A 22,437-nucleotide genomic window follows, 5' to 3' on the forward strand; every position below is an offset into this window, starting at 1 on the left:
CCTCTGCCCCCGTGCCAGAGGGTGAAACACAGTTGTAGCCTTCCTGAAGGGTGTGTTGTGTTGGCGCCATGCTCTAATTTTGGCGTTCTGTTCTCTTTTCCTAATGTCTATCCCCAATATGAAAATCACAGGCTTGTCATTTTCTTTTCCCTAGCTTCTGCTTTTGCCCCTCGAGTGCCTTACTCTGCTTCCAGTCCCTGTGCCTCACCCTGGTAGAAAACTGGCATAACCAAGGAGGGCTGCTCTGATGCCCTGCTGAGGCTCCTGACCTAACTTCTATGAAAGGGAAGCCTCAGGGTTTGGAGTCAGACTTGTGGCTCAAGGTTAAACAGTGAGGCTGAGAGCGTGGATCATCCCCATCTTCTGCTTGACTTCTGTTCATCTGAACACATATCCATCATGCCCTAGCCTGCAGATATTAAGGGCCTTGATCTGTAAAGAAAAGTCGTGACTCTCTTAAACCCTGAAAGCAGAGCGGTATTACAAAGAAGTACTCCGCTAGATCTTTTGAAATATGAATAACCAGCGGTAGTCATAGAACTGATAGAATGAGGTACCCTGCTATTACTCTTCTCCCAGGCTGGGAATTGACCATTTATTCCTGCACTTTTGCTTCTTATTTGTTAATCTATTTCTGATCTGTCTTGGTTAACAAACACAAATCTGTAGCTGTTGTAGCAGCAGCAGCTGTTCTGTAATAAGCTGCTTGAGAGATTTTATCAGAAGCCTTTCGAAAGCCTAGATTGTATCCAGCCATTGACAGTCAGCACCTGTTTCAGTTCTTGCAGGAGCTCTAACAAGGTAGGCAGGTACTGGATGTTACTGTGTTAACTGTGTGGTCTCAGTCATATTTTGCTTAGTTGCTGATTCATTTTGATTTACTTTTTACGTTTACTTTTTTTTTTCTTTTAGGGGAAGGCACAAAACATCTTAACTCATTTAAGGAATTACTCTGATAGAGGCTCTAAGACAAAGCTTTAACTCTGTCCATGCTAGCAGCATAATTGTAGTGGGTGAAATTATAATAGCAGCAGTCCTTGTTTAAAATGAGATTGGGTTGGCAGGACCAAAATGACTCTTGGCCTGAATGGAAGACGTTCATTTTAATTGCTAAGATCTAATGATGAGTTCAGAGGTTTGCTCAAATGATTGTGGTGGTATTCGTGAAGCTCAATAGTGTGTTTTTCAGATCTGTAAGACAGGTTTCTTGAGCTGTAACCCACAGTCATGGATTTCATCTGCTTCTGAAGAACAGTTTTCATCAGTTTCTGTATCATTTAGTTGGAAACCCAAAGGGGGCTGCATTTGTAATTAATTATCAGTTAGCAGTTTTTACCATTTAAAGTAGTTTCTCATTTTTAAAAACTACTGAAGAATTTCTCTATGTGAAATTTGTCCTGAGCACCACAAGTTAAATACATCAGGCTTCATAAATGTGTTGCTGTTCTTCATGCTTACTCTCCATAAATGTTCTGTGTCTCTCTTTCTGCCCATGTCATTCCACAATGTACTGTTATTTGAGCTTGGAAACAAATAACGAAGTGAACAAGACCCATTGAAATCAAGGGAGAGCTTCCTGATGATATAAATGAATACAGAATTGAGCCCTCTAAGATAAGTAACAATGCCTGCAGCCCTTCATGGGAATTTTTATAATAGTCTTACTGTGTTTTCAGGGAAAGGTGAATATTCAGTAAATGTACTGTTCCGAGTTTTAATTTCTGTGCTGGATATTGTCTCACCTTTTCATACATGATCCTGTTCACAGATATCAACGTGTCTTACCGATATTTCCACCTGATCAGTTATTTTGATCTTTGCAAGGGTCATGAAAGCCCAGTTTCATGTACATTTTTCAGAGGGAGCGTGTACTGCAATACCTAATCACCTCCTTCCACTCTCCTGTAGCATTGGGTGTTTATAGGGTCTTCTCATTGTTTCTCTAGAAGCTGTATGACAGTAATTTGCTGTGAAACAAGACAGCAGCATGGAGATCTCACCTTCCCCACTACCTCCTTGGCTACATCAGAGGAACAAAATCAAAGCTAAGCTATGAGAGAACCTGTATTTTAAAGTTTTGTATGTAGAAATATTCAGTTTTCTGCTCTTCCATCTTGGTGAGACATTCCAACTTCCAGGCGTGTCTCTTTGTATGAGTTGTTCCTGTGGTGAGTCGCAGACATCTGCATTTACTACTGGTGGGCCAGTATTGGGCCAATAGCTCTGGGAAGCTTTATCTCTCGTCTTCACTTTATCAGATTCATGGACACATACTGCGTAGACTCGTAGAATAGCTGAGATTGGCAGGGACCTCTGGAGGTCATCTAGACCAATTCTCCCAGCACAAGCAGAGTCACCTACAGCAGGTTGCTCAGGACCGTGTCAAGCCAGGTTTTGAGAATCTCCACAGATACGGACGATTCATACCAGCCTCCCTTCCTTTCCCTGAAAGAAAGAAACTTGTCATCTGCCTTGCGTTTCTGTAAAGCTGTTCCCCGCAGTGCAAGACCTGCTCACTCTTAAATTGACTAAAATCTTGTGTCAGCCCTGAGCAAGAGCAGACTGTAGTTAGATTGCTGTGGGAATATGCAGAATGTGCTGGGACTTGAGATCTCTCTCCTGGCTCTGCTAGAGTGGGAAGTTGTCTTACCGTATTCTCTGTAGCAGTTTTGTGTTGCTTGCATGTGGTCCATTATTTTGGCTACTGAGAGAGGAAGGCAGAGCTGCAGCTCCTCCTGGTTCCTATCAGTATTCTTCCTTCCACCCAGTTGGTTACTCTTTTTAGCCTCCTGCATTTTCTTTGAGTCGCTAGTGTTGAGAAAGGGATGTGGGAAGAATGTTCTTGTCGTGCCCTCCTCTGGGCAGTTACATCAGCATTGTGTCCGCTGCTGGAATGACAGACAAAAGAAACTGCAGTTAGAATGACATAATTTGAAAATGAAATTCACTCAGTATTGCATGGAAGAATATGTAGATATGCTATGAAAAATATGACATACAGTTCCATTTAGCAGGATTTTGTTTTGATTGTAAAGGAAAAAAAAAATTTGAGGGAAACACATTTCTAAAATGTTTGGAGTCTGCAATAGGGCTTAAGATTTTCTGACTGCAGTCCTAGCTGTTAAATAATGAAGGAAAACTGGATAATTATTTTATCAACTTGGTTCTGTCTTAATGCCACATGTTATCTCCAAACTTATTTGCTTTTTTTTGTAAAGTGCTTACTTCATATGCTGAGGCAGCATTATTTCATTTCCAGTTCTCAGGTGTCTGTTAATGCTTTACTATGACACACAAATATAGATTGAATTTTTCAGTGGAATCAAACAGACCCTCTAAAAACTGTCTTGCAATTCCATAGATTTTGTTAGAGACTAATTGATTTTCATATCATATAAAGTACAAAGTTAGCTAAAAATCTTGAAAAAACGGATTAGATTATAACTCAATATTGGTGTTTATAAACTAAAATCTGTTTTTTCTCTTGCTTCACTTCACTCCTCCCATGTACCCTTCACTATGATACATGAACTACTCTTTTGTGGTGGCTTGGGTTAACTATTTAAATATGAAGTTACTATTAATTCCTGTGAAAAATATAATAATTGTAATAGAAGAAAACTAATACATTTAGTATATTTACAGCTTAATTTATTTTTGAGCCAAGTTTTAGGTTGTCGTTCTTTAAATACTGTTCTGCTATATTTGCCTTAGAAGCCTCTGTATTGTTGTTTGAGTAGAATTACTCGTTTCTTTCTTTTTTTTTTTTTAAGAATTTTTAATCTCTGGAAGAGATTTATCAGTGGAAGTTATTCCTATTCCTCACATTATTTTTAGAAGATTGGTACTTGGTGCATGAAATGAAATCCTGGTGTCTGCCACAAATTAACAGCAAAACAGACTGAGCTCTAGGGCATTAAAAAGTCGTTATCTTTAGCTGTTGCATTTCAGCAGCAGTTCAGCTCTGGAACTCGATAAAGAAATCTAATTTCATTAGGTGGTGATGTCATCTCTATTGTTACAGGAGCCTATTTTAAGACTGTGGCAAGTTTCATATAGAAATGACAAATAGTAATAACAATCACAAGTAGTCTATAAGCAAAGAAACAAGCTTAACTTGTTAAGCTCCTGCTGTGGTATATTGTCTCCCCTGGACTTAGATAATACCAGTGAGTATAGCAAATGGGGTTTGAACTCTGCCTGCCTTTATACTCTGTGAGCATCTTGTATACTGCACCAATTTTGTTTCTGTTTTTCTTTTCAGCTGTGTTTAGTGTTTTAATAGTTTCTCCACAGAGCTCTTATCCAGCAGAGTTGACTCTGGAAATTTTGAGTGAGGAACTAGCAATTTAGAGAGGTTAAAAGTGTGCTGGAACCAAAGCTATCAATCCTATGATGTTGGTAGTACACTTGACGGGTAGATTCTGAATGGGGGCAGAGAGAGCTGTGCTCTTAAAGGAGCAGAAGGCGGACAGGCAGCCTGTTGGTAAAGTGCAGGTAAAGCTCTGGTCTGTTTGCTGGGGCTGCAGGAGAGTGTTGGAGGGAACCCAGGTTGATGGTGCAGCGGAAAGCAGGGACAACTCCATGTTTCAGAGTTCCTTGTGAGGTGTTTCTCCTCCTCCTCTCTTAGAGCTTACACCTCTCTGCAGTACATGTGCATGTAAGCCATCAATTGTAAATTCATGGCCAGATGCTGATGCTGTGGTAGAGCCCTTGTGCATAACTTTCAGCTGCAGACAGTGAAGACACTCACTGAGCAAGTAAAGCAGTTAGAGGGTATGAGAGAAGAAATATGTGGTACTTGGCGATGAAAATCAGCAGCATTAGAACAACACCTGTCCAAACATCAAAATATGTTTATTTCTTTGTTTTACCTACTTGAAAATAATATGTATATTTCAGATGTGTGGTAGTTTCACAATAGAATCATAGAATAGAATCATAGAATGGTTTGGGTTGGAAGGGACCTTTAAAGATCATCCAGTTCCAACCCCCTGCCATGGGCAGGGACACCTCCCACCAGACCAGGCTGCCCAAAGCCCCATCCAGCCTGGCCTTGAGCACTTCCAGGGATGGGGCATGCACAGCTTCTCTGGGCAGCCAGTGCCAAGGCCTTGCCATCATCTGAGTGAAGAATTTCTTCCTTAAAGCTAGTTTAAATCTACTCTCTTCTAGTTCAAACTTGTTACCCCTCTTCCTATAACTACACGCCCTGGTAAAGAGTCTCTCCCCATCTTTCTTGTAAGCCTCCTTTAAGTACTGGAAGGCCACAACAAGGTCACCTCAGAGCCTTCTCCCCTTCTCTTCCTTGGGGCAAAACATAGCAATTGTGTCAATTTATAAATAATTTTTAACAAGTCTTTCATTATCATGCTGTTTTTTTGAATTACGCTTTATGACCCTACCAGACATCGTTGACCAAGAAGATGGCTTTCGTAATGCTTTTTTCTTTTTTAGTTCTATGCTTTTGTCTGCTAAGGAATGACTCTTCTATATGTATTTAAGCCATGTTTGTGAATTCATGTTCAGATCCTTGTCCCTTAGTAGATTTTCCTTCTACAGTGAAGATGTAGAGGATTATGAAACAGGCCATATGGTAGTTTCTGTAGCAATAGATCAGAACCTGTATCTCATCAGCTCTTGTGAGCTATCATGCAAGAATTAGTTTGAAAAAACAGGATTTGGTTGTCTTGTGTTCTGTCAGTTCTTTGTTATTGTCATGGTCTCTGGGACTGTCGTTAGATGGAGTCATGAGAGCGGCTAGCTGACCTTTGCTTCAGCCTCAGGCTGAGCAGATTCATCTTTTCATCCCGCTGAATTACAGATATTCAGCACAGGACTGTTTACATACTACTTCCTCAGTGTGTAGGGGCAAGTTCATAGTGACGATAGTGCAGGAAGAAGTTTTAATTAAGGCAGGACTGTTTTAAACAGATTTGAGGCATCTGCTGAATCTATACTGTTAAGTGCTATATTTAATAACATGTCATCAGTGGTATTCAGTCCAGGATTAAGACACTTAAAATTTAATGTTTGCAAGTAGGTGTGTACGTGTGCACTTCATGCCTGAGCTCTGCTGTAATCAATGGGGATTGAGTCAGTCCAGCCTAGGGAGTGAGTGATTCAGGTTATGTTAATGTAGGCACCTACTGCCTGGCTTCACAGGTTCCAGTGCCCTAACAGGACTTCTAATGTAAGCATTAAGAATTTACAGCCAAATGTAGTTGTCTTCATCTTGAACTGAATCCCACCCTAAGTACATGGAGTTATCTTGGCATCCTGTACCACAACATTACAAGCAGAAAGCTGAGACCAGCAGAGGAGAGTAGGATTTGATGAACAACCCTGGTGTTTGTGGTGAGTGAAGGAAGATGATCTTCCACTGTGCTGGATGATGAACATGCAGCATGTTTTATCCATGCCATGAAGTATCCTGAACCTGTAAGGACTTGGAGTGTTAGGACAGCTAGGAGGTTCGTGCTACACTAGTAAGTGGTGTGAGGGTATTACCCCAAATGTAAGCGTTTCAGGTCCTCCTTTCTGGAACTGAGTCTCTCATTACTGTAAAGGTTTCCTGTCCCATATTTGGCAGTATTTTTTACTCAGCCAAGGACTGGTTTGTCCTGTATGGATTATTATTTATGTTATGTGGAGGCCCTGCTCCCAGTCCCTTACACTGCTTCTGCTCCAGAAAGTTTGCCGTTAAAGATCATAACTGTCAATGACAGGATGATAAATGTACAGGTAGGGTGGCATGGGAACAAGATTCAGGATGAAGAGTTCTGCACATGTATTTGTAACCTCAGGAACACGGAAATTGCTGATTTACAGCATGTTTCCACATATATTTATAAATGACCAGTGACTTTTAAAAGGTGATATACTCTTTTTGAGCCCTGAAATCCTTTCTTTTCTACTGAGATACTGAAAATCTCTTTTGAGATCTTACAAGTTTTTAGTATGTGTGGGAAAAAAAATAGATAGGCCAGAGCAGCGTGCACACAGATGTGCACACTAGAACTCTGTAAATGTCATCATACTTGCATAATAAAGTTGCACTCATTACACAACATCTGTGTCTGTGTTGAAAAGGCTTGTTCAGTGGTTTCTTGGAGGACATTTGGTACAGCATCAAACGTAAATAGGGAGTATTTGCTCTCAGGATGTGGAGTAATACATCAAGTACAAGTCTGTGGAGATGTATTTGAGAGTACAGAACTGATTCCTTGTGTTGTCTTGGCTCTGTTTTTGAGCAGATTGAGCCCTCTGGAAACCACTAGGATTAGGATTTTGCCTTTTTATTATAGAGTCATCTTGTACTCTTTCATTGAACTGTACTCCATTACAGAGCTAACAATACAAATTACACAGTATCAGGAAAAGAAAATGAGAGGTTTGATACATGTGGGGTATGCTCTGCTCTGGTGGATGCAGCTCCCAGCATGTCAGTGTAGGACTGCCCATGGATGTAAGGGAAGACATATGACTGAAAGGGTGGAAAACGTTGCAGAGAAGGCTAAGTCAATAGAAGAAATGAAACGGAGACTAACAGCATTAGCCTCTTGCTTTCTGTGTCCTAAAATAATTTAAGCTAAGACCTAGGGAGGCCATTTATTAAAGATTTAAAATGGTATGTTTGCAAAATTGGATAAACTGGATGTTGTTGAGAACTTGACTAAGTCTCTGTCTCAGGATTCACAGAAGGACATTGAGGTCATATGCTGGGGTTGGATAAGTATTTTCCAGAAAGGACAATGATATACCTCTAGTGGAGGAGAGAGGGAAGCAGTAGTAATGCAACTGATCCATTGTACTGTAGGTAAACATTCAACCTGATCTCAAATGCTTCCAAGGAGGGGGGGTACATAATAGCTGGGAGAGGTACTGGTATCTTGTTCCATGGATACAATCTCCTTGTGGTTATCAGGACAGTTAACAGCAAGGTGAGACCTTAGAAGGAAAAGAATGCAGTACTCTGTTTTGAAATAATGTTTGAAATAATTGAGGTCTAGGATATGAATGCTTAAAAACTAAGAGGAATAAATCTAAATAAATACTATATATAATGTATTCAGATATAAATAATAGAATAAATAATAATAGAATAAATAATAGAGGAATAAATAATGCATTGCATGGATCAAAAGTTGAATACAATTTTTGAAGAGAACCTAGAAGTATATTAAATATCTGATTAGCGTCACCATAGTGCCTGAATAGATAAGCAAGCTTAACATGAGTTGGTATGCTTTAGCTTAAATCTGATATGGGGGAGGCTTGGTGCAGGTGTTAGAGACTTTTGAAGTAGGCAGTAGTGAAATAATATTTCATCATCATGATCATCAACGCTGCACTCGTTTTCTGGAGTATGACTAGAGACCATGATACTGGATGTAAATATCAGGTTACATAAGACAAATTTCCTATGACATAGGTTGTTTGGGAAAGGTAATCCTACTCTCTGCCCCTAAATATTCAGAATATTCCTAAATTCCGAATTTTGTAAGTTAGCATGGTTTTTGCAGTCAATGAAAGACACTCTGAAAGGCATTGATTGATTCCCTGAGTCCCATATAGGCCAACAGGCTCTCATCTCTGCACTGTGTTGTTCAAGCTCTGTGTGGGGGCTTTAAACCTCTCTGCTGTCTTTGAAGTAGATATTCTTTTTCATCTGTTTTACATGTGGGAAACTGCTATGTAGGCTAATAATGTGTCTTTTCTCTCTGAAAATTCAGTAAATAATGTCAGAGACTTGAAAAGTATTCCATGTTGTACTTTTTTGCAGTCCACTTTTTTGAGTTTTAGAGTATGTTTCATCTAAGGTAGTATATTAACATCGAATACAAATTGCATCAGAGACGAAGCTTAGAAAAAAATCGTTGTTCCACACCGTAGCAGTGAAATTCTTATTAACATTGTCCGTATAGTCCCACTGCTTCATTTCTGTTTTGCCTTTGGATCATTACTTATTTGATAGACCAGTCGTTCACCTCCTTCACCCTGCACTTTCGGGAGGTACAGTACTGCTGCACTGAAAGGTAGCACAGACTTCTCACTCCCCGAGGAGTTAAGAAAAACATACTTTCTTCCGTTTTACTTTCATGCTGGATTCTTTTCTTTTTTGTGTGTGTATGTTTAGCTGTATTTTATGCCAGAGGAACAGTGTTTGTGATGTGGGTGTTGCTTTGCTTTGATGTTTAGCCATCCTTGAAAGCTGTTTACTGCTTCATGTGCTCCCTCGTCATGAACACTCTTAAATAACCTGGCACCATGACAAGATATTTAAATCCATGAGTAGGTATTATTAGCTTTTTGCGTTTCTTTCAAGTTTTTGGTGTATACATAGAGAGACACTTCTTCCACACTACAAAGAAAGAAGGTAAAAGTTGTGTAAGATCAAAGCATCCACTGTCTTTATTTTTGAATGTAATCCCTGGGTGATGCACCATGGGCTAGCAGGAAATTTGATCTTTATTGACTCAGCCACCTAAGAGAAAAAAGTAAATAGGTTAAAAAAAAAAAAAAGTAATTGGAAATAGCTCCCATAGAGCAAAGCTGTCATGAAGTGGATTGATTCAGCAGTGGCAGAGTTACTTTATTGACTGTGAGTCCTTAGTAAATTAAAAAGCGGACTGAATGCGTTAATCTTTTGTGTGTGTGTGTGACAGTGACAATTGAGAATGTTCTGTCAGGATAAAGACACATATAGGAGTTGGGAATGTTATCTACTTCAGTCAGTAATAGGCTTTTCAGAGATAAGAACGGAGTTCTTCAAAACCCTTCTGGGTTAAATGTTCTTTACTGTACCATAGACAAAGACTAGAAGTACTTTGGCTTGGTTTTTAAGCCTTCAGGTGCAGGTATTCTAGATAAAGGCATGAAACATAACGCAGAAATTGCACTAATTTTCTTCAAATGTTCACAGTGGGTTCCTTAAATTTGTTTCTGTCTGAATTGCAGTGTCTAATTTGTTAAGGGAAAATTGCAGAATTTCAATATCCTTCAGCTAAGGATATCTGTCTGCTTCATAAGCAAAAGTCAGTTTTGAATTCGGGTTTTTGACTCTTCCCATTACAGCTAATTACTTAATGTCATTGCTCATTTGCAAGTAAATTAATCCTTTATTTATATTTTGCCCCAAATCATCATTGCTTGACATAAGGGTGAAATTCATGTAGAAGGGGAACAGCCACACACTGTGAGATAATAATACAGAAACTTTTCCTCTACAGGAGAGAGTAGGGAGCAGGGACAGAGCTGGGATCCTTTGCTGGTGAGGATTAGATTTGCCAGATACTTCGTACAGTACATAATCTGTTTTTCAGCCTTAAATTCTGCACCATCAGAAATTTGTTTCACGTATTTCTTGTTAGCTTAGCATAGCTGAAGTTCAACCAAGAGCACATAATCTCCACTTTCACTGTCTATTTTCCTGCCACTTCTGCCTGAAAATCTAGCTACTGGGGTTGTTTTTTTGGCCTGTCGTTCCCAACATGCTACCTGCTGTAGAGCACTCTGAACCTCTGCTGTTTTGGGTGCACAGTTGTTACCTGCCTTAATATCTTTTGCTAAGACACTCTGGGAGGCATACGATTGGTGGGGGAAGAGAAACTGGAGATCCATGAGGTAAAGCAGCGCAGGGTTAGAGGAACTGTTTCCTTATACTTCATACGGAATCCCCAGCCTGGAATGTAAATCCCCACATGAAAATGTAAAAGGGGCCAAGGTTCTCTTCCAGGCCCTGGAGAGGGATGGGAACTGGAAGTATAGGAGACCCCATAGAGCTGGCAAGCACTGACTCCTGGAGAAAGTGCAACTCTTGAATGTCATCTGCAAGAACTGGGCTTTGTTGTTACTACCAGATAGCGGGACAGAGGGGTAACTGAGCCTCCAAGGAAGGAATTTGGACAGCATCTCTTTTTCAATTTATTCTGCCATGCTCCTGGAGAACCCAGTCTCATGCTCCTTACACCTGTCCCTGAGCAGCAGTTGGACAGGGAAGCAAAAGAGGCTGAGGTGTCCTCTCATCCATTTAATCCAGCCACTTCTGTCTTCACTTCTTCTCATGCTTTTCCCCTACTTGCTGTTCTTGATCAGTCACCCTCTGGTTTCTTTACCTTACCAGAGCATTGCTTTTCAGAGAGGCTTGTGCCTAGCCATGCTTTGTATAGCACAGCCTCCCCGTTAGATCACTGAAGCTTCTTTGAGGATACCTGGAAGCAATTGCAACATGCGAGGGAAGGAGTATATTAGAAAGCGTCTGTCATTCATTTTTTTGTGTAGCTGTTGAAGTGTTTCGTAATAGTTAGAGCTCACAGGTAGGCTGTATTCCTGTTCTTCCCTATACCCTTTCTGTCCCACTGTTCGTCATGCTGATTTCCTTCCTCAAATTTAGGTAGCTCAACAGGAGCAGAAGCTGTTGCTCTGTGTAGGTGGTATTAAAGCATAAATAATTTTTTCCCTAAAAATGTAAATGCCATTGTAGTTTGCTCCAGTGTGCACAACAATAAATAGCAATAGTTGCAAGTGGTAATTTGTAGTGTTTAAAACAGTCTTGTTTATTCAGTCTGTCTTGTGGCGTTTGTTTTTTTTGTGCTGAATGACTAATCATTGCACCATTGTTTTCTTTTGATAAATGCATCTGTATGCAGAAGCAGAACTGCTTAATTTGTCTCAATCTGGTGTAGTGTAGTAAGTCTGCTTTTAAATTGCATCCTTAGCAGGTTACAAATCAGGTGGCACCACTTTCATGGTGTTTGTTCTCAATGTAGCTAGAACCACGACTTGAATGATTTTTGACCTTTTTTTTATTGGTAAGTCTTCCTTAAATCATATGGCATGCTTAAAGGACCTGTTCCTTGTTTTTCACAGCAGGATTTTCTCTCATTTGGGAAATGTAAAGGGGTAACGTTCCTAGCCCAAGCAGAAGCAAAATGGAACACTGCTGTCTGGGCCGTGAAATTGAAATAAAGCTGAAAGCATTACCTCAGTATATTGCTGTGGCTAGAAGCCAGGTGGCACACAAGAAAAGGCTGCTCTGGTGGCTGGCATGTTAGTCAGGATCTTGGGAGACTCCTTGTCCTTTTTGTGCTGCAGACCTCTAAGAACGCGGACAGGTTGGAAATGATTTATCTGCCCTAATACTGGTTCTTTAAATGTTATGTATCTACCCTGAGTTAATTGTTTCAGCTCAATCTGCTGAGAATAAATGGGCATTTCCAGAGGGCATGGGGTCATCCCACATCACTTAGCTGCATTTTAGACTATGATGAATCGCCCTGTGGAGACATTTGTCTCTCTCTGCATAAACCTCACAAAAAGACAGTAGCTGACTGCCTTAGCCCAGATGTGTAACTTAGATAGCAAGTGACCCCTCTCCTTATGCAATTGCCTTTAGTTGTAAGGTAATAATCTCTTCCTACATCACAGGTACATATAAAGATTCAACAGTGCTCCCATGATCTTGCAAATGAAATTGTTATTGTGAAAATAAAATATTTATTTTAGTATTTCAATTGTATTATTTATAAGATTATATATATATAAACTTTATGTCAGATTGCTGAAATGAAGAGATCTTAAGGATGCAGGACCAAAACCTAGAGGCTTTTGTTTCTTAAGGACATATGTCGCTGTTTTGTGGCAATATTCTGATTAACACAATGAGGAGACAGACAAAGCTTGAGACTTGAAAATGCCTGGCGTGTGTGATGCTCTGTAAGCCATGCTCATTGCTGGTGGTTGGTTTTGTTTCTTTTTAGATTGTGATGGATTTCAAACACCCCGATGGCCACACAGTGGCAGTTATGCTGCCCCGATGCAGTTTATTGGTGATGTCTGGAGAATCCAGATACCTGTGGACACATGGGTATGTGTAAGAGCCCCTGCATGCTGATAATAGAAGGAGAAAGTACATTATTCTTCTGCTTTGATAATGATATTCTGTATTTAGAATTACTCTGAAAAAAATCAAGAGGTTTTAAGATAACTATACAAATTCCCTCCTCTGTCTAGATGCTGCTCAGGTTAAATTGAAGAAAAAAATGGGAATTTTAGGAGGCTAGTTGTCAGTCCACAAGATCACAAAGGGAAGTCTTCCTGGGCTCTTTCCCATTGATTTAGGACCACTTTAACTACTGCTAAGGCTGCAGTATAGTGAACAAGTTTGGGATCCTAGGAAAAGAGATTTCTTGAAAGGTGTCTTGAGGCTTTGCTTATTGTAGAGTTTCAATAAGATTTTTAAATCATGCACCACTGGGAAATACTTACAATAGGAGCACTGGAATTGACAAAAAGGCTAAAAACTTGGCGAGCTTTGAGAATGACAGTAGTGCGCTTCAGAAGAATAATATGTAAACCCTCATATTGGACAGAAATGCCCATGGTAAATGTTTCTTCCTTTGTTTGACCCAAGCAGTCACTGGTTACAGCAGTGAATTGGAGAGACTAATTACACTGTGTAAATTAAACATCAAATCCTTTTATTGGCAGACTTTCTGCCTTTTAATTTTACTGGTTAATTTGTATTATGAAGAAGGGTGAATATGAACTCCCCGACGACGTTTACATTGTTCATTTTTATAGAGTGCGTACACTACCTGTATATTCCCTCGTTAAATTAAATAATTGTAAAAAGAAGCTGGTACTCCTGACATGCATTATTATAGAATCATAGAATCACAGAGTCATTAAGGTTGGAAAATACCCTCAAGATCATCTGGTCCAACCGTCCCCCCCCGACCAATGTCACCCACTAAACCATGTCCCTAAGCACCACGTCCAACCTTTCCTTGAACACCCCCAGGGATGGTGACTCCACCACCTCCCTGGGCAACCCGTCCCAATGCCTGACTGCTCTTTCCAAGAAGAAATGTCTCCTCATTTCCAACCTGAAAAGTCCAGGGCAATGAAGTCCAGCATTATAAACTTTTTTATTCTGTTCTGTCAAATACTGTCAGCCTTTTTTGGAAGGGTTATCTACAACTCTGAGAACATGGTTGCTCCCATGTCAGTGATGCTGCTGGCATGGGGACCAGGAGTGGCCCAGGGGAGCTGGCAGGGCGTCTCCAGCCATGTCCCATTGCCCCAGCCATGGTGTGGGGCAGGCTGGGGTGGCATCTCCATGAGGGTGGGCTGAGGCCAGGCAGGGACATCAGCCAGGGGTCTGGACCCAGAGCAGCAGGGCCGTGGCCATGCACAGGCACAGCTGTGACACATCTGGGCCGTGGCTCAGGCATGGTGCAGCAGGACAGCTTCTGCTTAAAAGCAGCTCCTGGGGAAGGAGAGACATAGTCTTTGCTGAGGCCTCTGGCTTGCTTCACAAGAGCTTTCTCCAAGGCCACCAGCTCTGCTCTTTCCAAGCTGGCCCAGTGCCCGGGCAGTCAAACTCCCAGGAGGGGGAAGGACACGTGCAATGCACTTGTGGTGATTTCCAACAGGCATTCAGTCTGGGGTAGTTTACTTGTCTACTAAGAACTGGAAAGAAGTCATTGCTTACTTCACTTGTATTTTCAATTATGGTTGTGTTTTAGGAACCAAGGAAGTAGTCTGCATTAAAAATGGAGATCTCAGGTCTTTCTACCCATATATTCCCATTTCTGGTGCTTGTCTTCCTTCCTTAAAAATAGTTTTTCTGTATGATAAATATTTTTAAAAGCGGTAGTGAGCCCAGATACTCAGCTGGGGTAGATGAGTATTGGAATCTCTTTATTTCAGAATGGGTAGTACTTTTTATGTTTTTCTTTTATATTTGTTCTATTTTTTTCTGAAGTACCTGTTGTTGCAACACCAGATATTTCTCAGATCACAGCTTCACCTGGTGCACATTGTTACTTAATGGGTATCTTCTGAAACCAGGTAGAACAGAGATAACAGGGTGGGCTTGCACAGTTTGCCAGTAAAGAACAAGTTTTCCTTCATGCTAGTGAAACATGCTGTTGCAATTAATGAGATGAATAATCCAGCAAACAAGTGTAGTTAATTCACTTGCAAATGTAACATCAAAATGTATTTAAGATCATTTGTGATGCCTCTTATCTATTCCCCAGAAATCAAATTAGAGAGCAAAAGGTTCATTTTTGGAATCATTCTGGAAATGTATTCACTCTATGTTTGGATGCCAAGAGAACTAGAGACTTTATTTTAATTAACCCTGTTAACAAAAGGTGCACAGGAAAAGGATTTTTACAGCATTGTATTGTTGACATTGAGAATGTTGTTTTCAGTCCAGCCTTTATCTAGCATTCTTTCTTGTAGCATGGACAAAAGGAAATCATGTAGATTGGAACCACAGAACCCAGAAAAAGAAGACTTATATCTGAAAATATTAGCTCCTAGCATTCACAGCTTATTGCTGCAGATATAAAAATTGCTTTATGTAAACAGAAAATCAAATAACAGATCTGCAAACTTGGGATTTGAAGTTCTGCTGTCAGGGGAATCTTGGCCATCGTTAGCTGGTTATTTCATCATAGTTTCATTAACTGCCATGGACAAGGCAATTTTTTTATTAGATCCCATCCTTTCCATGGCTGTTTCTGGGAGATTTCTACTAGGGCTGCCCTGTGCTGTCTTTGTGCAAGATCTCCATGGACCGTCAGTGATTTCCAGACAGGAAGGACCTGTGCTCTTTCTCTGTGATGGGACGAAAGATTGGCTTCCTTGCGGTAGGAAAGGTGACACAGAACAAAGTACTGGCATGCTGATCAGGCTGCCTTCTTGGCATTCAGATCATTCGTCTGCTTGGTTAAGTACAGGCACTGATCAGCAGTTCCGTGTGACCTGCAAAAGAGTTCCAGTAGAAATATGAGTTGGGACCAACTGTTCTGCTTTATTGAAAAATATCAGAGACTTTTCCCCCTGCTTCTAGCTCAGCTTATGAGGGTTAAACTCAGCTAACCAATATGGAAGTCAGTTTTATACTGGGAGTTTTTCCTTCTGGGAATCAAGGACTTTGAAGTCCGCAGCTCCGAAGAGGCTTCACTGAGGCCAATTCCTTGGAGATGATCTCTTTTTTTTTTTTTTTTTTTTTTTTTCCTTGGGAAAATTTCTGCATTCGTCTCCTTGATGACTAAGTTCAGGAAAGGAAAATGTATCAGTGACAGTAGCAGCTTTGAAGTACTAAGCTATTTCCCTAAAGAGTTTCGGTTTTCTTCGAAGAGTATCTACTTTATCCCATGTGCAAGTGATAGGAAGCCACGTGCGGGTGCAGCTGTATCTCTCCTCTCATGCTGTGTTTCCCATTTTACTTTCTCATTTTCCTCCTCTCAACTTTGAGAGGGATCTACTGTAGAGCTATTCAAAATTCTAAATTTTGGTACCTTTTGCAATGTAAATCTTTTCATAAAATCATTTGAAACTTTTTTCACCTCAAAAAAATGTTCCAAGTTGCTTTCATTTTATGAATTTTATGCTTCCAAAAATGTTTTTATTTTCCATTAAAATCTGTGTCAAATCCAGAAGTAGCTTAAGAAGCTCTGTTCCCAGTTTGCTTGATTGATAGATTTTGGTCAAGAAAGGTGTACAGCAGAGCTGCACCCTTCAGGCATTTTTGCAAATCTCCGAAGTGCTAGTCTTTGCATCTTCTGCAGTCAATAAATGGAAAAGCAATTCTGTTGCAAAGCAGGCTTTGTGAAAAGGCTCATTTGTAACAAGAAACTTCAATCTGCTAGTTTAGAGCTAGTCAATACTATCCTAAGTCCATAGCCTCCATTTTAACTAGTGTATTTTATCTTTAACGAATATATTTCAGATAAAGGCCTAAAAAATAATCAAACTTATGGAGGGAAAGGAAGTAAGGGAAGGGAAATGTAGTTCCTTTCAATTAAATAACACTTTAATTAACATCATTAGTTTGTGTGTCAGCACTTCTTTTTTTGTTCTCTGAAATTGAATAAGCTGAAACTAGAAGCAGCAGTACATTAAATGGCATGTTGTAATCACACTTGTCAGAGCATTTAAGAGTTGCCTTGTTATAAAGATGGATTGTTTATTTTTTTTCTGATGCAAATTAAATTATTCTTTGATTTTGTGTTACTTTGTTTTAGGATTACACCCAGAAAATATGATATCATTCAAGCTTCTGAGCTGGGACAGAAAGTTGGAACGATCACTGCTGATGTTGGGGATTTAACACTAAATCAAAGGAAAACAAGGACATCATTTACATTCAGGAAAGTGAGGAGAAGCCCCTGCAACTGCAGTAAGTGTCTTGAGGTGATCTCCCAGTCAAAAGTGGTATTTGCATATCATCAATATATAAGCACATTTCTTGAGCAAATCTGTTTATCCCTTTAGATAGTTTTGGCAGCCCTGGTAGTTGTTCCTAAACACTACAGGGTTAGCCATACCGTGTGGTTTGAATTAGTTGCATCCGCGTGGTTGGTGGAGTTTCAGTATACAGGAAGGCATTTGTCTAACATTGGAGTCAGGTGATTAATACAGAATCTTGTGTTTTATTGGGACCTTAAGTACTGGAAGAATGTAATAGAAGTAGCTACTATTCTTCAGATTTTTATCAGTTCTGGGTATTTGAAGGGGACTGTAGCTTTGTGAAAATAAATACATTAGAGAGGGAAAAGCAGTCAGTTCCGCAATGATAGAACCATGTAAGTGCCTTAGGGCAGTATAGATAATAATCGACAGATTGCTCAATCGTTATGTGGAACCTGAAGTCCAATTGTGCCCTCAGAACAGCATTTCATGGGAATTTCAGAGGCAGAATTGCAATGGCATGGTCTTTGATGCTAGGGGCCCTGTCTCAGTTTCGAAAACACAAACCTTGTTAACAGAGTAGGATGAATGATCGCTGTAGACAGCCTCTGGTACGCATGGGCAGGTTGCTTGCTGTAAAATCATCAAACAGTGCTGCAGTTTGACCTGTGTTTCAGTTCTTAAAAGGAAAAGGACGGAATGAAGCACTCGTTGCAATTTAATATTTCACTTTTACTTCTGTTTTGTTTTGCTAAGTAAGTTTAATTAATATGGAATGACTTTATTTAAAGAAAAATGTTCTTGTTTGCATATCTGTTGCTACATCTAGTTTACCCATCTGTCTGTGACAGCCAGAAAGGACAGAAAAGACAGATACAACCATCATTTCCCCATAACGAGATGGAAGCCTCAGAGCTGGAGCAAGAATATGTCCACAAGGTGTACGAAGAGATTGCCACGCACTTCAGTAGTACCAGGCATAGCCCATGGCCCCGAATTGTGGAGTTTCTCAGGTCACTACCAGACGGGTCAATAGTCGCTGATGTTGGTTGTGGTAATGGGAAATATCTAGGCATCAACAAGGATCTGTACATGGTATGTAGTAGCCAATGTCGTTTGTTCTCATTAGTACTAGCGTTTATTCCATTGTGCAGTTGTACTACGTTGGAGCTTCAAATGCAGGAAGAGTGCCAAGAACAGAAAGCTGTTGCCTGATCCAAGATCAATTACCAATTGTGTTAGGCTTCCTGATCCATTCGCTATGTGTGTTAACCTTTATTTCAAAACAATTTTTGCTTTGCAAGTCAGAATATGTTAATAAAAAAGTAGTGATGGGGTGCGGTGGATTGAAAATTTGTAATGGATGTTACTGGTTTTTTGTTACTGTTATTAAGTAAGATTATTAAAGGGAAAATAGTTGGGCAATTCGAATTCTTCCAAGAAGTGGCTGATGTGTGGGAAATGCAGTGTACAATTTGTTGAAATCTCCACGGACAGTACTTGTTTTAATACATCTTCAGTTCCCTTTGGCCTAATGGCATGGCTCGTTTGTGAATGATACCATGGTTGGCCTTCCCACCTGAATCTGTGCATACTCCCAATAAATATGCCAACGTAAAATGTGTGGGGGAGTCTCAACTTCAGCACAGATTTCTATAATTTCTCTCTCACTCTCTTCCTCGCTTTTCGATAGTCCTGATGTCGTTGTTCCTATGTTCTCATCACCTTCCCTCTCGCACAGTCTGTGCTTAGCTCAGTTTTACTTCTCTCCTTCGCTATTATGGGAACGTGAAGCACATACAAATATGGACCAACAGACTGTTTTTACTGCAAATATTTCAGAGACTTTTTTGCAGGGTCAAACTTTCTGTTGTTCCTTTTACCCAAAACAAGGCTTTGAGAGGTGTGCATTAAGCTGTCCCTTGTTCCAGAACTGGTTCTTTCGTGCGTTTGTACTATGAAACACTTAAAAATCCATCAGGCTTGAAAAATTCTATGCAAGGCAAAACATTCATTATCAATAATAAAAGTCAGACTCTTGTTCCTCTGTTGCAACAGACAAACGAGTTTCTGTACTGCTCTTTATATTCAGCTATAAGACATAAGTTATTTACAGCCCTGTCTGTATTTGTAATGCATTTATTTTCATTACTGCTTTTATAAGCTAGGAAAAAAAACAACCGATTTATAAGTAGGCATGTTAGCGCCTGACTGTAGTAGCCTGAAAATAATTATTAATGTTCAATACATTTCAGTCTTTTGCTCCCGACTAATCACTTTCCTGTAAGAAAAATCTGCAAGCCTAACTGGAGGGGAAAAAAGTTTCCCAGGGTTTCATGTCGGTCACCGAGTGCTAGAATGAATTCGGGAAATCGCTGCTGTATAGGTTTCTGGTAAGCTTTTAAGGTGAAATCTCTGAGTTGCTGTATTCAGAAATTGCCAGGACCTGTCTGTGTTCTGGAGCCCACAGTTAACCAACGGAGGGAAAGAAAGATCCTGCATCTGCTGGCAGCCAGCCGAATGCCAGCCCTTCCCTCCTGTTCCCTTAGGAGTTAACTCGTTTCCTACATGCCTGCAGAAGTCCAAAAAGTGGAAAGTAACAGTGAAAGAGAGGAAACTTTTAAAGCAGTTGAGACAGTTGAAAATTAGCATCTGGAGATGGTTTCCTTCAGTTGGCCATTTACCATGGGTTGGGCACAGATCTGAGGCTGAGGGGGTACTTCATGCTTTACATATCAGGTGCATTGTTGGGATAAGAGGATGGTCTCGAGACACAGGCCATCCGTTTCCTTCCTCATTTCCTCCTCTTAGCTCGTGAGCATAAAGTCAAGCCAGAAGCGTACTTATTTGCGTCCTTCCTTCACAGCATTGCTGTGGCTCTTGTCACGTTTTTATGCACAGTGCACAGGAGCTCTTAGTCTAGTTGGGAAAGAAGCAAAAAACAGTACAGCCATGCAGCTTGGGAGTGTTTTTCTCAGAAATACTGAAAATTAGGCAGAGGGACCTGAGGCAAGCGCTTTCTGAGGTCAAGTGATGTACTTTAAAGGTTACTGTACATTTTTAGACAGGATGCTTCAAGTAGCAGCTCTAACGGTGGGTCACAGCTAAGGTATCTCTTGATGTTTTAATCTTCAGGCACTGCCTGAAAATGTCTCTGCTGTGGCCTGAGCTGTTGAATTTGCGTCAGTTTCTTTAGATGATTACATAGAGCCTTACCTACCCGGGTGTCATTGTGTTACAATGAAATGCGCGTGAGTCCAGCTACGCTCAGCAAAAAATGACAGCACCGCAATGGCTGCGTTGTTCTGACACAGTCAAGGAACAGCAACTTCGTGACAAGCGCAAGTAGAGGTTAAGAATGTTTGAGAGAGAGAATCCATGTCTGATGTAGTCGGGACAAAGACTGGAGAAAGAATCTCAGACTTAGATTCAGATTACTTTTATTTCTCTGTCTCTCCCAGCTATGTTTGTTGTTGGAAGGAATGCAAAAAGAAATGTCTACAGTTTTTTGTTTGTTTGTTTTCCTACCCAACCTCATTCGGGGGAACTAATTACTTTAACGGTATATATTTAAGCATTTTCAAGCTTAATGTTCATATGTATAAGCAGAGCTTTTATTTTTACAGAACGCAGTATTTCAGCCTTACCCATCCCCCCATCACAAGGGTTTCCTTCCAGAGCCTGTTGACATCATTGCAGTGTATCTCATCCATTTTTATGAGCTGTAGCTCTGTCTCTCAGGTTCCAGTGTCCAGGCAGGTGTGGTGATGTGTAAATCACCACAGGAATGTGCAGCATCCCCGTGGGGCTAGGGTGTGAGTGGAAGGCACGGAAGCCTTTCAGTTTTGTGGTTTACACTTGCAGTTGAACTGATAAACTGGTGGGAAATCCAGTAATAACTGACTGTGCATTCGGTAGCTATTTTTCTTGTATAAAAAGAAATGACTCTACTTGCCAGAATACTGATGCTAGGAAGAAAAATGATGGCAACACAGGAGCCCAACTGGTTTGTTTTAATACAGACATTCCTATTTCTGCACTGCGTGTCATTCAAAGGTAGTCAGTAATGTTGCTTATATTTCATGTGACCTTGTAAGTCACCCCATTGCAGGGAGATGCGTATCTGTCTTTATTTCCACCCCCCCCGCATTATTGTCCCAAGCTGTTATCAGCTGGAACTGTATGTAAGTTAGATTTTGTGGGGAGTGGGGAAGAGGGACTGTGAAGATCAGCTGCATTAGTGTTGCATACTGGTGAGTGGTTTTTAGTTGCAATGGGTCCGTGTTGCTTGAGAACAGATTTCTATTTGAAGGACTTAGTAGTAAGTAAAAACAGGAAGGACAAAACTATCTGACAAAGGTATACCTAGAGCTAGGTCACTGTATATTTCAGTGACTGAAGGGTGAGGCAGAGGAACCTTTCCTGCCCTTTTCTCTCACTGAATCAGGAGTCATTAAAGTGATGGGAGTTCTGGACTCAGGAGGCACTGGGCAAGAGCAACACAAAACCAGAATGAACACTGACTTGCTCAACTTGGTTCTGTTGCTGTGTAATTGAGAAATGAGCTTCCAGTTTTAGTCATAGCAGTTTCCACAGGCACCCCGACTGCATGCAATGGAAAAACAAAACACTGCGTGAAGAGAATGCTGAAGGCCTGGCAGACCAACTGGAGCAAGGAGATTTGTCTTCCTTGCCGTGTCTGTGCTGGTGTCTCTTTTTCCTATGTGTGTGTATGTGTGCTGGAATGTAATTTGGTTCCTTGAGGCTCTGACACTATTAGTTATAGTTGAGGTGTTTCTCTGGGGAGCCACATAATTCCATTTGGTAGTTGGATTTCAGAATTAGATGTAGTTTTCTTCATCAGTTTCTAATGTCCTGAATCAATCAGGTTCCCAGATACTTAAATGAGCTAATTCAACCAGGTAGAGTTAGTAATAATGAGATAACATAGAAAGAAAATATATAATGGTGGGCGCTGTTGACCTGTTTTTACCTATCTTTATTTAAGCCTGCAAGAAGATTTATCTTTTGCAGATTTGCAGTGCCGTTACAAAGCTAGCTATTTATCTAGTGTCTTTTGGCCCCTAATGATCATTTTGGCCCCTAATGATCAATTCCAAACCACTGCATTAATAAGATTTTATAAAATTTAGTTTAACTACTCCTAGCTGAAATGGTGTAGGTGAAGTTGCCTGGGAACATGAAGGATCGGGATGGGATTTCTGC

At 40.4% G+C, this 22,437-nt stretch overlaps 1 protein-coding gene across 2 annotated transcripts in view; it reads left to right on the forward strand.

Moving 5' to 3' along the window:
* ALKBH8 (alkB homolog 8, tRNA methyltransferase) overlaps window positions 1-22,437 on the forward strand; it is a 50,389-nt gene that overhangs the window by 22,016 nt on the left and 5,936 nt on the right. For both annotated transcript variants that reach the window (XM_050711079.1, XM_035542693.2), the window contains 3 exons: window positions 12,762-12,868; window positions 17,046-17,200; window positions 18,041-18,306. In XM_050711079.1, coding sequence (XP_050567036.1) covers window positions 12,762-12,868; window positions 17,046-17,200; window positions 18,041-18,306 — 528 coding nt within the window. The remainder of the gene's footprint in view (window positions 1-12,761; window positions 12,869-17,045; window positions 17,201-18,040; window positions 18,307-22,437) is intronic.

Source organism: Cygnus atratus, chromosome 1 (assembly GCF_013377495.2).
Source record: "Cygnus atratus isolate AKBS03 ecotype Queensland, Australia chromosome 1, CAtr_DNAZoo_HiC_assembly, whole genome shotgun sequence".
NCBI lineage: Eukaryota > Metazoa > Chordata > Aves > Anseriformes > Anatidae > Cygnus > Cygnus atratus.